We start from the raw sequence: 13,250 nt of genomic DNA, 5'->3' as shown, positions 1-13,250 counted from the left end.
AAGAGAAGAGCGACCAGAGCGGGAAGGAAAGGGCGTTAATCTTTGAAAAAAGGAGTACGAGACCAATTGAGCAGTGGCAGCGATGTCGATATGGTGACGACGAGAGAGCCTACAAACGCTAGGTGGTATGAGGGGGTAGGTCTATGGACCCCCCCCTAAAATTGCCCTTTTTTATTATAAAAAAAACTTTTACAATTAAAATTAAAAAAATGCAATTTAAATAAAAAAAATTAAATTAATAAATTGTAGAAAAATTAAAAAAATTAATAAAAAATTCATACCATTGCGTAGGTTTAGCCAACCTGGTAATTTTTTTTTGCCTTGAAAACAACTTTTGTTCAATATAGAAAAATTTATAGTCAAAGTTTATGGAAACAACCTCTCGGACGCAATGGTGAGCTCGGATTTGGCATAGGATGCTTAAAAAATTTGCTACTCCTTAGATTTGAAAATATGTGAATCTACAAATGCACCGAGATTTCTCCAAAAAGACTACGCAATGGCACCCTAATGACTCTGATACCATGTAAGAACTGACTAGCAACCCAAGATCTAGAGGTCAATTAAATAGCACAAACACAAGAGAGAACAAGATAAACAAGAACAAATCGTATTCTCATCAAGATGCAAAAATCGATCAATGATACAATGTATATGAGCCTGCTTAATAAGGCAAGGCTATAGAGAAATGAGAGCGCACACTCATGACATGTGGCCCAATGAGATACAAGGGTAGGTAGGAGAAACAACAAATAGTTCCATTGAAGGTGGATCACCCACTGAAGGTGGAATTATCATTCCACTATAAGTGGATATGAAAATGCAATAATAAGATAACACCACCAAAGGTGGAATTTCTCCTACAACCATATTCCCTAGATATGCAATTCTTCAAGTGTCTCATATGCAAATTACTATGAAATGCATTATCCTAAGTTGACTTAAGTAAAGTGTAATTGTATGAGACATAAATTGCACCAACACTTAGCTTTGGGCGAAAGAATCAAGGGGGCCAAACTTGAATGCGAATTTCAAAAAGAAAAGGGTCAAGTAGACAATTGCCAAATTGATTCTAGATGAATAAATAGTTAAATCTAGGTGACTAAGATAAGTATATAGATGAATGTAATAAATACAAAGATATGACAAATATATAAACATATGTATATAAGAATAAATTAAGAATCAAATACATAAAGATGTATATATGTATAAATGAATACAATCCTAAAAGGATATATCTAATATCAATATATACATATACCAAAAAAATATTTCCTCAAAATAAACATAAAATTAAACTTAAACAACTTTACATGCAAATTTCACTATACCAATGATAATCTTTCTTTTTAATACCACTTAGAAGAATTGTTTTCAAATCCTTGGTTGTTATATAGTGTCTCTCAATGAAATCATCTGAAACATTTTTTATCGTAATTTCGAAAAACAGGAAAACCTTTCGTTGCAGATAAGGGGCGATGACAAGCTTAAAGCTCTCACCATGTTACAAGGCTGTGGCGGAGCTCGAACCCGCGACCTCATTCAGGCAAAATCAACCCTCATCTCAGTGTAAGCTTTTTAAATCAGTCCCTAAAATTTTGATAGGCTAATCTAATGCTTGAAATATGTAATTTTCCCGGTTAACATAATTCCTGATGATGTGTATTCGATAGCAGAGCAGGGAAACTGCAATTTTCATGGAGAATTCGCACTCTTCCCTGCCATTCTTTAAAACACAAGAGGCGCCTGCTAATTTTTGTGGGCACTACTTTGGGAGGCTCTCTTCTTCCACTAAATTTTCTTCACGCTGAAGAAGGAAAGGAAAATACTTCTGCCGAGAAGAAGAGTGATAATGACGATGACGAGGGTTTGGTGGGAGGATTATTAACGCTGTTCGACCCCAACGAGAAGACCAAGTCTGGAAGAGTTCTTCCGAAGAGCTATTTGAAAAGTGCGAGAGAAGTTGTGAAGAACTTGCGGGAGTCGTTGAAGGAAGATGTCAAGGACACCGCTAAGTTTAGAAGAACAGCGGATTCTGCAAAAGAAGCGATCAGGGATTTCATGCAGAATTGGACGGGCCAGAAAGCTGTGGCGTCTGAGGTATGTTTAGCTTCATTATTAGAGTTTGAGCACCGTAGAGGTCATGGATGCAATTCCTGTTGCACAAAGTCTTTGAAAGATTAATCAGCCGATTGCCTACTGGTCTGCGGTAGGGACTGGTTAAAAATTCTTCGAATCTCTTGCCGTAAATTGTTTCAAATTCTGCGCTGCTGCGATTTGTTTTTGAGATTTCGAAACTAGCATTTATATATTTGATTTAAAAAGCTCCTTAAATAGCATTACCTTCAGGGCAATTTATTTTATAGAGTTTGAATCTATCGTTTTCCATTTTTTTTCATTTGATAATTTACTTAATTAGCATATCATTGGCCTTTGATGGCTGGAGTGAGGGGGAACGCTTTATCCCCCGTAAAAGTGCGAATATGTTTACCTCTTGAGAACATCCCTTAGGGACCGGTGGCACTCCGGAACAATATCTTTTAAAATATCCGGAAGCTGCAAACTTCCAGGGGCTTCAACCTAACTGAAAAAGTTTCCAAAATGAAATAATGGCTACTCTCATTTTCCAAAATAAAATAATGGTAGCTCTCATTTTCCAAAATTACACGACTGGCCTCGTTTTCAAATGGATAGACAACTGGACGCTAGTGTGAAATCACAGACTTACCCAAAGATATGCCACTGTATTTTATTGAATATTTCAAGCTTTTCTCTACAAAATTTGAATCTTTCCTGCCGTTATTTCCTTGCCAGCTTATGGACTTCTTTATTAAATTTTTAAAATTTTTAAAATTATATCAAAATTTTACATATAATCTTAGGAATTTGATTAGCAAAAAATCAATAGTATTAAATTTTTTTAACTTCTCTCAAATAATAACCTACAGCATATAATTTTTCTTCTCTCTGAAAATTGAAATTTTCTTCTATTTCAACGTTGAAATATTGTGCAACTAATACCTATATAATTGCAAAAAAATTATATTCCGGAAAGTTTTTCCTGCTCCCTATGGCCCATAATTCCAGTTAGCAAGTGTCCATTGTGATAGTAACCTAATGGAATTGACTTTTAAAATCCTTTTATTCATGGTAAATATGTTTTTCAATCTCACTTTTGCTAAAACTATTTTTAGGTCTCCTATTCTATTACCAGGTCTCATAATTACTTGCTGTTCCCTTCCTGATCTTTGTTGTTAGCCACTGGATATTATTGATATTCTTTATTTTAATTTAAGCTCTTGCTGTTTTAGCTTCTGTACAGCGTTTTCAATCATTATCTCAAAAGTTTTGAATTATTCTTATTATTTTTGTCATCATTTTATTACTTTTTTAAGTCACTTAGGGGAAAGGACCCAGTAGTTGTGCACCCTAACTTTGCGCTTCTCAAAATATTACGTGGAAATTTCAAATCACTCCGATTTTTTTACAGCAGCTTACTTGGCAAGTCCCCTGTCTATAACTAAGGTTTCAGGGCCACATCATCAAATATGATGCCACATCAGCATGCTTTTTGCCAAGGTGTCCAAAACAACCCCCAAAAAAAGTGAGACCAATAGGTGTGCAAAAGGGCCTCAATACTTGTGCAGCTGATGTGGCATCACATGACTGGTTACTTTTCACAACAAATAGTATATTTCATTCAATTATTGGTACTTATCATACAACTATTGGTGCAATGTTGTACAAAAGTTGGACATTAAATCAACAAGTATGGGGGTATTAAATCAAGTTCAACAACTTCTATCACAAGAATTGGAATGCTTTCAACTACTGGTTCCTTTCCCCTAATACCCGATGGAATTGTCAGCACGTTTTTTTTCTTGTTTATACAGATGAAAATTCAAACTCTGTAAGTGAAATCGTTACGCTACTTTTAAAATTTTAATCTTTATTCCTTGGTGTTTGCCTTTCAATTAAATTTTTTTTTTAATAAATCATAGAAGCTGAAGCAGGGTGCAGCGTACTCAAAATATTCTTCTGACCCACTCTTTGTTTTCTGCCCTTTCAAAAAGCTTGAAAGCAAAGGCAACCCTATTCCAACTTAGAATTATTAAACTGACCAAGTATACCAGTCTATGCATCAGACTATTAATTAAACAGTTTAGGAGACAATATGATGAAAATTTTAGCTGCTTTTCTCAGATTACTTAGTTGGGGAATATATTAGGACCCCTGGGCTTGATAAAAATAAATAGTATTACATCTTATCCATCCTCTTTTTGGCATGAGATCTTAACATCATCTTAGAAAAGACTTTTTTTAAATTTTGCATTCTTGTTGGCAACAGCATTCCAATCTCCTGACCTAGGGGAACTCAACTCTATATCTGGATCCTTGCTGCCCTCAACACCATTAGACCAAGGGAGAATCCTCATCAGAGGACTGCAGATCTCACCTGGTCATCTCCCTAAACATTTCAGCATGTTCGTCCTATGCAGAATCTGCCAAAGGCAGAAATACATTCTTCTCCAATTGCTCAGAAATCTTCCTATGGCCCTTTAATGGAGCATCCAGAGGCTCTGACAAAACTATCTTCTGAACTGGAATTGAAGGCATATCCCACATAACCTGCATATCAGAAAGAGGAGTAGGACTCACAGACTCATAAACATCTGTTATAGCTGCAGAAGGCCCCATATTCAAAGTGACATGGTACTGTGCCTTCATAGACCAAACCAGTGAAGTCAGTTTGCTTTTGAGAGAAGAAGGCACCATGGTGTCGCTGACTACTTGATGTGTGGAACTGCATTCGCTTACCAAGTAGCCCTACCAGCTTTGTATTTTCTCTCCACACATCCTTCTGACTGATGTCCAAGCCCAAAACAGTTCCAGCATCGGATTGCCAGCTTTTCGTGGTCAAGAGGTTGCATCAAGATTGCTTACCCTGCTTTCAGCCAGATCTCTGCTAGTCAACTCAAGGACAAGTCCGAATCTACTATGATAGATAGTGCTTACTTGTATCAGGAGATATTGAGACAAATTTTCCTAAAGAATTACCAATCTTTCCAAGGAGGAATGTAGCTAGTAATGTAGGGGCAGAATAGCAATCTGACTGAGATTGGAACAATGCTGAATATTTTTGTAGAGGGATGAAAACTTGGAAACCAGGGTTTTACATACAGAGATGCGTTCCCCCATGATCATAGATCTTTTGACAATATAAAATCTCTGATCATTTCAGAAACAAAGACTATTATGAAGAACTCCTATGCATAGGTGTAAATTACAATTGTTTCTTCCAGGAAAGGTTTCCAAGTATGAAATCCATTTATTCAACTCTGGAAGACTGAGTCATAGGCTGGAGAACCTGCAGATACGATACAAATCTTTATAATGCTCTCTTTCTCCCTGAACTTCTGGATCCATCTCCAATAATGGGGTTTACCGTTTTTTATGAGCAAATTTAAGTGGACACCAATAAGCCACCTGCATCCCAGGAGAGACACCATTGCCTGCATAACTACCTGCAGAAATCGCGAGAACAGTATCCTGAGAACCTACTTTATGACTATCTGATGCCACTTCAGCACACTTGCAGCTTGCTGTGTTACCAGATTCAACCTGGCTGAAGCCACTTCAACATACTTGTATCTTGCTGTGATACCAGACTAAACCCATGCAGCACTACAAGTACCTTCCAAATTACTTACAGCCTTGACACCCTGAGAATCAGAGGAAACCCACTTAGATGAACCATTCACAGCTTTACGTGGGGTAACAAAAGCAGCTGCACCATCCTTAGCATCCAGCAGAATATGTTGAGAAGGAGGTGGTGCTGTGAGAATTATTAGGGTTCAGAGCTTCCTTTGTAATGACTCTCATCCCTCCTCCAATTCTGTATGACTTTTAATTTTCACTGGATCACATATTTCCAAAAGAAATACTGCCACTTTACCGTACACAACTTGTCATGAGGGACAGATCCATAGATTTGCAAAGACAAGCGTGACATCAGCTGGAGCTGACCCACCTGCATGATCCCAACCATCACAATCCAAAGGAAATTGAACATAGTCAGGATTTTTTAACCCTTTCTGCAATGTTGATCTTAGCAGGCAATTCACAGTATCCAGTCCAGCTTTGAGGATTTTCTAAAAAGTGGAAGTGTTAGTATACTAAGCAGTTACTTGAGCTTCAGAGTATATAATGGCAGGATACATTACATAAGAAGAACTTCTTAGTTCTTACTGCAATTGACATGACAGTAGCTAGAATTTTGCATGAGATGGAATATTATCGCAAGAATGACTATTACAATTATTTTGAAGCAAGTTTTTGAACTTGAAAAGCTGCCCTCACCATCTCATTCAGACCAACCTTAACAATCTCTAACAACTGCTTTGTTGGTGAATTGCTGCACTTGTTCCGATCCATTCTCAATGTGTTCTGAATCCTGATCCATGCTCAATGTCTTTCCTCAATCCTCCTGCTGACTGCACTTGCTAATGAGCATTTACCTTGCCCTTACCAAGCCCCTATACTTCCTGGAGTCGAGATTAACATCTGTTCTTATTTTTCAACCCTCCCGTATCTTCCAATGGGCTGATTAAGCCAGCCCCTAGTCCCAACTTTAGTAATATGGATGGACTGCCTTTGACTTCCAAGCCCACCTTCGTATTTTAGGTGAATTACCGTGGTTCATTTTCTCCTGTCAAAGAACATGTCTCCTACTTTGTCTCTGGGATTGTAACTTGCCTCCCATGATTAATGTTGAAGTAGAATTTTCCATTTTTATTTTAGTTCTGTTCTATAGTTTTTTTATCTATATTTATCACCTCGCCATGCAATATCAAATTTGTATTATCAGATGAGTCACCTCGCCATGCAATATCAAATTTGTATTATCAGATGACGAAGTTAGTTCTTTTTAATACTTTTCTCAAGTTCTCTGCTAATAGCCTAATACATTCCCAAATAATCTGGAATATGTCATTTACAGGATTCATATACAGCACTTGTAAGTGCAATTAGAGTTCTTGCAAACTTCTACTCTAAGAAAGGTCCAACAGCTGCCATGCCAGAAGATATTAAGACAAAGGTTATGGATGATTTGAACTCAGCAGAAGCTGCTCTTTGATATTCCATCGATAGTTTTTGTAGTATGATCAGTAAATTGAAATCTTTTGAATGATATATGGTAAACTTTTCATAAATTGTTGTGTTTTTAAGATTCTAGTTGAGCATAGTCTCTTAATGAAAACATGCTGTATACCCTCTTATATATATTGATACATAAAAGCAGGTTATTGTTTTGAAATCATATTGATTTGTAGGAAGAGCACATGGTGCTCTAGTGTAAGATAATGCAGTCTGGTCTTTGTATTGTCTGGACTTATTTTTCTGTATAAGTCAGAGCAACAAGACCTTTTGACAATAATTGACTCAGTTTCTTGTTCGCTGCCTAAGCTTCTAAAATAACTGAAAGTGCCCATACTTTTGAAGTGATTCTGAATTTTTCATAAGCAGCTGCCCCAAGACTTTTACATCATACACTTGAGTTAATAGCTCATGCACAAAATCCAAATTGTATTAAAGGCAATGTTTTCAGAGTCTATAAATTTGAGAAAAGAACTTAGGGAAAATTCTGAAATTGAATGCATGAGTTCTCCACAATCTATGAAATTGAATTTTATTTTTTTCTGGATTTGATTGTATGTGAATTTTTTGCATCAACGTTTTGAATCACAGAGGATAATCGTCTTGATGATGAATCACAGAGGGTGCTTCAACATGTTGATGCAAAAAATTCATACACAATCAAATCCAGAAAAAATAAAATTCAATTCTGAAATTGTCTAAAAGATGAAATATTTATTACACATATGTTGTCCAGAAGCTCTGATTTTAAACTAAATTGTGGCTAAATCAAATACAAGACAGTATGTTGGTTGAAGAGAAACTTCTATCTCGTAAAAGAAAACAAAAAAATGATTCAGAGGCATTCAATGGCCAATGTGGTAAGACTCAAGACGACCTTTGTAAGTTAAAGAATGATGTTACCTTAGCAATGAAGTAGCAGAGAAGAAGAATATTGCAGCCAAAATTGACATGCCCTTCATTAGATTTACTAAGGATAAGCATGATTGCTGGTTGGATAAGGCCAAATATGGAACCTCCTTTGTGCATCCAAAATATGGTGGACCCACAAGAATGGACCAAATTTAAACAACCACAGCATTGGCGTTTCCTTTATTTTACTGCTACATCATTAAAGTTGAACAATGGAATCTCAGTGAGAGTCATGGCATCAATTGCTTCTAAATGTAATTCTTGCTTACAACCAAAGTGATTATAGCAATTTAGTCGTTTTCATGATTGAATTTGCAAAAGCAATAAGTGCTAACAACTAGACTTTGGCGTGGACATGAAAATAAAGCTCTGGAACTTTGTGCTGGCCTCAGTGGACTCAAATGTTCCAACTCTACATCACCATGTATGCTTGTACTCAAACATGGTTAGCTCTTGAGGTTAGGATCCCAATTATACCTAGACCTAAGCCTTGAGGGTTTATTCCCAATGACTTCGCCTACATATCCGTTCAAGGGAAGTTTGAGGTTTCGTAGCTCGTCCTTGAAGTTTAAAGGGAGTTCATTCTCTCCTCTCGTATTAGATCTGTGATCTCTTAAAACCGAGACTATTTATTAAAATTAGCCCAACAATTCTAAAGTAATATTTAATTGCCTTCAAGTAGTGTGCATACAAACAAAATTCCCAATTCCATAGAGAGTGAGTTGAGCACACTTCCCATATACACCTTGGGGCTAGCTCATACATATCGCACACATGATGAATAGCTTTGGCTTCCGTCACATATAAGGTAGCATACGTCACATATTCATAGGGACTAGCTTCAATATACACTTCTCATCTATAGTGACTAGCTTAAGTAGGCATTACATACCTAGTGACTAACATTTACACAGTGAGGAACCGACATATCCGTAATGGTTAGCTACCACTTGCACATAGTGCATCCTAGATAAAAGGTATGTCGGTGCATTGCACACTAAAACATTGTGATACACATTCTTTTGCCCAGTCTTCTGCACCAACGAGCAAGTGGGAATAGGATTCAATGTATCTCATACTACATCGAGTGTCTATCCTTGTACTAACAAAGCCAATACCATTTCCACATCAAGATATGCCCAAATTATACAATGAGATTGGTCCAATTATTACCTACCTATTCTTCATTAGAAATTCTCTTCCCTACAATCCATCAGACAACTAAGCAACACGGACATCTGTCATCGACATGCCACTGGCCCCCAGGCCTACATGCACTTGGCGGAATCTACTCAATACCCTAGATCAATGCGGGGTATCCCTCACCTACATGAAAGTGGCAGTAACCATCTGCTAACTAGGTGGTACGACTGACAGTCTATCGACACAGTACGCTCCTTGACTATTGTCAATCTCGAGCGAATGGGCTTATCTTATGCGGGTCGTAGGATTTATTCTTCGATGATCACCTTGGATAGAGAGGACTAGCCTATGTGCTAGAGGAATACAATCCTCTACCTATGCCCTCATAGGGTTCTATCTCCATCTGTTGTCGTAACAGTTAGCGCCTGTACATGGCTTAGCACTATAACTGGAAGAGAGGTTCCCAATTTAGAACAAATAGATCACAATTGACCGATCTAGGAGTAACACAAAGTCTTATAGGTCTAGGATTAAATTACACAACCACATAAGATCACTTGGATCCAACATAAGATTGCCTCTGGTGGTTTTCCCTTTCACTTCATCAACACATCATTCAAAAACATGATATATATTAAATATGAGTTATAAGGCTTTCTTAACTCTTCCATAATCTTCTAATGCCTTTTCGACCTCATTTGAAGCCTATTAAAGAGGATAGGATGACAAGTTAGGAAGAACCTCGAACTTTGGAGTTATTCCCCCCCTAGACCCTTCCCATATGGACTTGAGGTTACAGGGTCATCCTTTGTTGCAAATGTGATGTTGATGATTGTGTTGGCTGTCATTGATGTCAACATAATGGTTGTCATTGATGTCAACACATGGTTTTGATGTTGGTGTTTCGGAAGATGTGTTCCCAGAATCCTTGGTGCTCCGAAAGATGTGTTCTAGTTGGTATTCAACATGGATTGGTTGAGTTGACGATGATTTGAATTTCTATGTTTTTGAATATGGTGTTGATCGATTGTATTCATGTGTATCTCGGTTCCATTCCTATTTTTGTTGCTTTGGGTAGTGTTATTTTGGGTCCGGAATTCGAGGATGAGTAACAACATTTGTGTAGCTGTAATTTGTTGATCTGATCGATGATGTGTGTTGTGGTATTGTTTACTTTTCATTCCTTCCCACCACTGGAATGTTTAGTGTTGATCTATTTTAGATTTGTTTTGGCCAACTTAGAAGATTATGCTTCTCAGAGACAATATATATATGGAGATGATCTGAATGAGTTAGTTAGAAAAAAGTGTGGCATTGTTATTGAAGATATGCGAGATTGAAAAGAAAGGATTTGATTATTGATGATGTGCGAAGTGTGTTGGTGTTGAGGCACTAGAAGCAGTTCCAGTTTTATAGTGTATGTTACTTTGGTGGATTACCTTCCTTTCTTTATTTTTTTCTTCGATAGTGAGCCTTTTTTTGGGCAGTGAGCATTTTGGTAGTGAGCTACCCTTTGCAAAATTCACCTTAATCGGTGGATTACCTTCCTTTCTTTTTTTCTTTGTTCTACAATGAGCCATTTTCTGGGTAGTGAGCCCTCCTGCAGTGAGCATTCTGGTAGTGAGTCACCCTTTGTAAAATTCACCTTAACCGATATCACCTTAACTTGAGAACTAACATTCTTCGTGGTTTTTCCCTTCTGGGGTTTTCCATGTCATATGTGGTGTTCATTGTGTGATGTGTTTTCATGTTATATCCGCTTTAATTAATTCTATTGGTTATTCCAGTTGTGTGAAAGCATTGAAGAAATTATTTAAGTTGTCAACTGATTCACCCCACTTCTAAGTTGCCTGGATATTCAACAATTGGTATTAGAGCTTTGGTTCCTTGGAGAAGAGCTTAACCGCTTGAGGTAGATTCTGATCTGATGACACATAAACTGACTATTCCTATCTTTGAAGGATCCGACTATAGTTTTTGGAAAGTGAAGATGAGAGGTTACCTGATATCCTTGGGCTATTATATTTGGAAAGCAGTGGAAACTAAGTATGTACAACCGACAAATAGTCTTACCACCCAGATGAGATTCAAACTTATGAAGAGAATGAAAAGGCAATGTATGTTATCTTTAGTGTTTTATCAAAGATTGAATTGACAAAGGTTGTTTCATTGAATGCTGCTTATGAAGTTTGGGAAAAGTTGAGAGATATCTATGAAGGAAATGACAGAGTTAAATTATCAAAGAAGTTGACAACTAAGTGCAGATATGAGAACTTGAAAATGGAAGAAAGAGAAGATATAACAAACTATTTTTAGAAGGTTGACAGTGCAGTAAATGAAATCGGAGAACTTGACAACACCTTGACAAATGAAGACATAATTGAGAAGATTCTGATGTCCCTACCAGAAAACTATAGTGACAAGATCTATGCTATGGAAGAAACCTATGATCCGAAGAAGTTTACTAGAGAGCAGTTGTATGGCACATTATCTGCATTTGAGATAAGGAAGTTTGGAAAAGACAAAGCTAAATCAAAGTCTGTCTTTAAAGCCTCTGAGGAAGATTTGTAAGATGAAAGTTCAGATGAGATGGAAGCAAACTTTGTAAGGAAACCAAAGAAAGGCACAAACAATTACAAAGGTATGTTACCTCTTAAATGCTTTAGATGTGGAAAGATTGGTTATATTGCTACTAGGTGTCCGAAAAAAGGGTTCAAGACAAAAGTCTAGAGATGGTAAAGGAAAATTTAATAAGAGAGCATATTATGTCAAAGATGATGCTAGTATTTTAGATGATAAATCATACTATGAGAATGGTGAGTTTTTGTTTTTGGTAGAAAGAGATGTACCTAAACTTGATATTCTTAAGGCTATTGCTATTGCTTTACATGTTAGAAGAGATAGAAATGAATGGTTGATTGATAGTGGATGTTCAAATCATATGACTGGTTATAAAACTAAATTTGTAAAACTTGAAAAGTATGATGGAGGTTCTGTTAGGTTTGGAGATGATCAAACAACACAGATTGTGGGAATTAGTTCTATTTATTTTGATGGAAAGCATAATACTGACAATGTTTACTATGTGAAGGGTTTGCATCATAATCTTTTGAGTGTTGGACAGATTTGTGAAAATGGTTATAATGTTGTTTTTTAGGATGATGGTTGTGAGTTTCAAAATTGTTATTGTAGTAGGGAAAAGGACTGGGGGAAGCATGTATTTGCTAGAAGGAGCTACAATGCATTGTTTGTTATCTCAGATCAATGATAGCTAGCTCTGGCATCGAATGATGTATCATATCAAATTTGACAACTTGGTGAAGATTAACTCATCAAGTGCAGTGAGAGATTTGCCTAGGCCGACCATACCAGATAACAACATTTGCAGAGAATGTCAAGTTGGAAAGTAGACGAAAGGAAATTATAGAGGAAAGGAGTATTCGTCCATTGGATTGTTGGATTTAGTGCACACAGACCTATGCGGTCCTACCAGAACAAGGAGTATACAAGATGAGAAGTATTTCATATTGTTGATTGATGATTATTCTAGAATGTTATGGGTTGCATTTTTGAGAGAGAAGTCAGAAGCATTAGAAACATTCAAGATATTCAAGGCTAAAGTAGAAAATGAAGTTGACAAAAAGATTAAGTGTTTGAGGTCTGATAGGGGAGGAGAATTCACTTCTGATGAGTTTAACAACTTTTGTGAGAAACATGGTATAACAAGACAATTGTCTGCCCCTAGGACACCACAACAAAATGGTGTAGTGGAAAGGATGAATCAGACTATTCAAGAGACAACCAAAACAATGAGCAAAGGAGTAGAACACTCAGAAGTCTATTGGAGAGAAGCTATTCACACAACAGTCTACACTCTTAACATAATTCTATATCGAAAAAGACATGGAAAGATATCATATGAGCTATGACATGGTAGAATTACAACAATGAAATATTTCAAGGTATTTGGAAGCAAGTGCTATATTTGGAGAGATGAAGATAATCTTGGAAAATTTGACAACAGAGTAGATGAA

The 13,250-nt window shown here is 36.8% G+C and overlaps 1 protein-coding gene across 3 annotated transcripts; it reads left to right on the top strand.

Annotated features, from left to right (window-relative positions):
• The first annotated feature begins 1,400 nt into the window (after nucleotides 1-1,400).
• LOC131053585 (photosystem II D1 precursor processing protein PSB27-H2, chloroplastic) lies at nucleotides 1,401-7,509 on the top strand. Of its 3 annotated transcripts, none has more exons than XM_057988215.2 (3): nucleotides 1,401-1,549; nucleotides 1,680-2,103; nucleotides 7,004-7,509. In XM_057988215.2, the coding sequence occupies exons 1-3, from the start codon at nucleotides 1,482-1,484 to the stop codon at nucleotides 7,139-7,141; spliced, it is 630 nt and encodes a 209-aa protein (XP_057844198.2). In that variant the 5' UTR covers nucleotides 1,401-1,481; the 3' UTR covers nucleotides 7,142-7,509. The 3 variants fall into 3 exon arrangements, with proteins under 3 accessions (XP_057844198.2, XP_057844196.2, XP_057844197.2); XM_057988213.2 differs by having other exon boundaries at nucleotides 1,403-1,572; nucleotides 1,685-2,103; XM_057988214.2 differs by having other exon boundaries at nucleotides 1,406-1,572.
• Nucleotides 7,510-13,250: the final 5,741 nt, after the last annotated feature.

Source organism: Cryptomeria japonica, chromosome 4 (genome assembly GCF_030272615.1).
Source record: "Cryptomeria japonica chromosome 4, Sugi_1.0, whole genome shotgun sequence".
NCBI lineage: Eukaryota > Viridiplantae > Streptophyta > Pinopsida > Cupressales > Cupressaceae > Cryptomeria > Cryptomeria japonica.
This window is presented reverse-complemented; position numbering and strand designations above follow the sequence as displayed.

Coding starts and splice junctions, on each gene's coding strand:
- LOC131053585 (XM_057988213.2), top strand. CDS start 1,482: ATGACAAGCTTAAAGCTCTCACCATGTTACAAGGCTGTGGCGGAGCTC. Junction 1,573..1,684: donor AAATCAACCCTCATCTCAGT/GTAAGCTTTTTA, acceptor ATAGCAGAGCAG/GGAAACTGCAATTTTCATGG. Junction 2,104..7,003: donor AGAAAGCTGTGGCGTCTGAG/GTATGTTTAGCT, acceptor TGTCATTTACAG/GATTCATATACAGCACTTGT.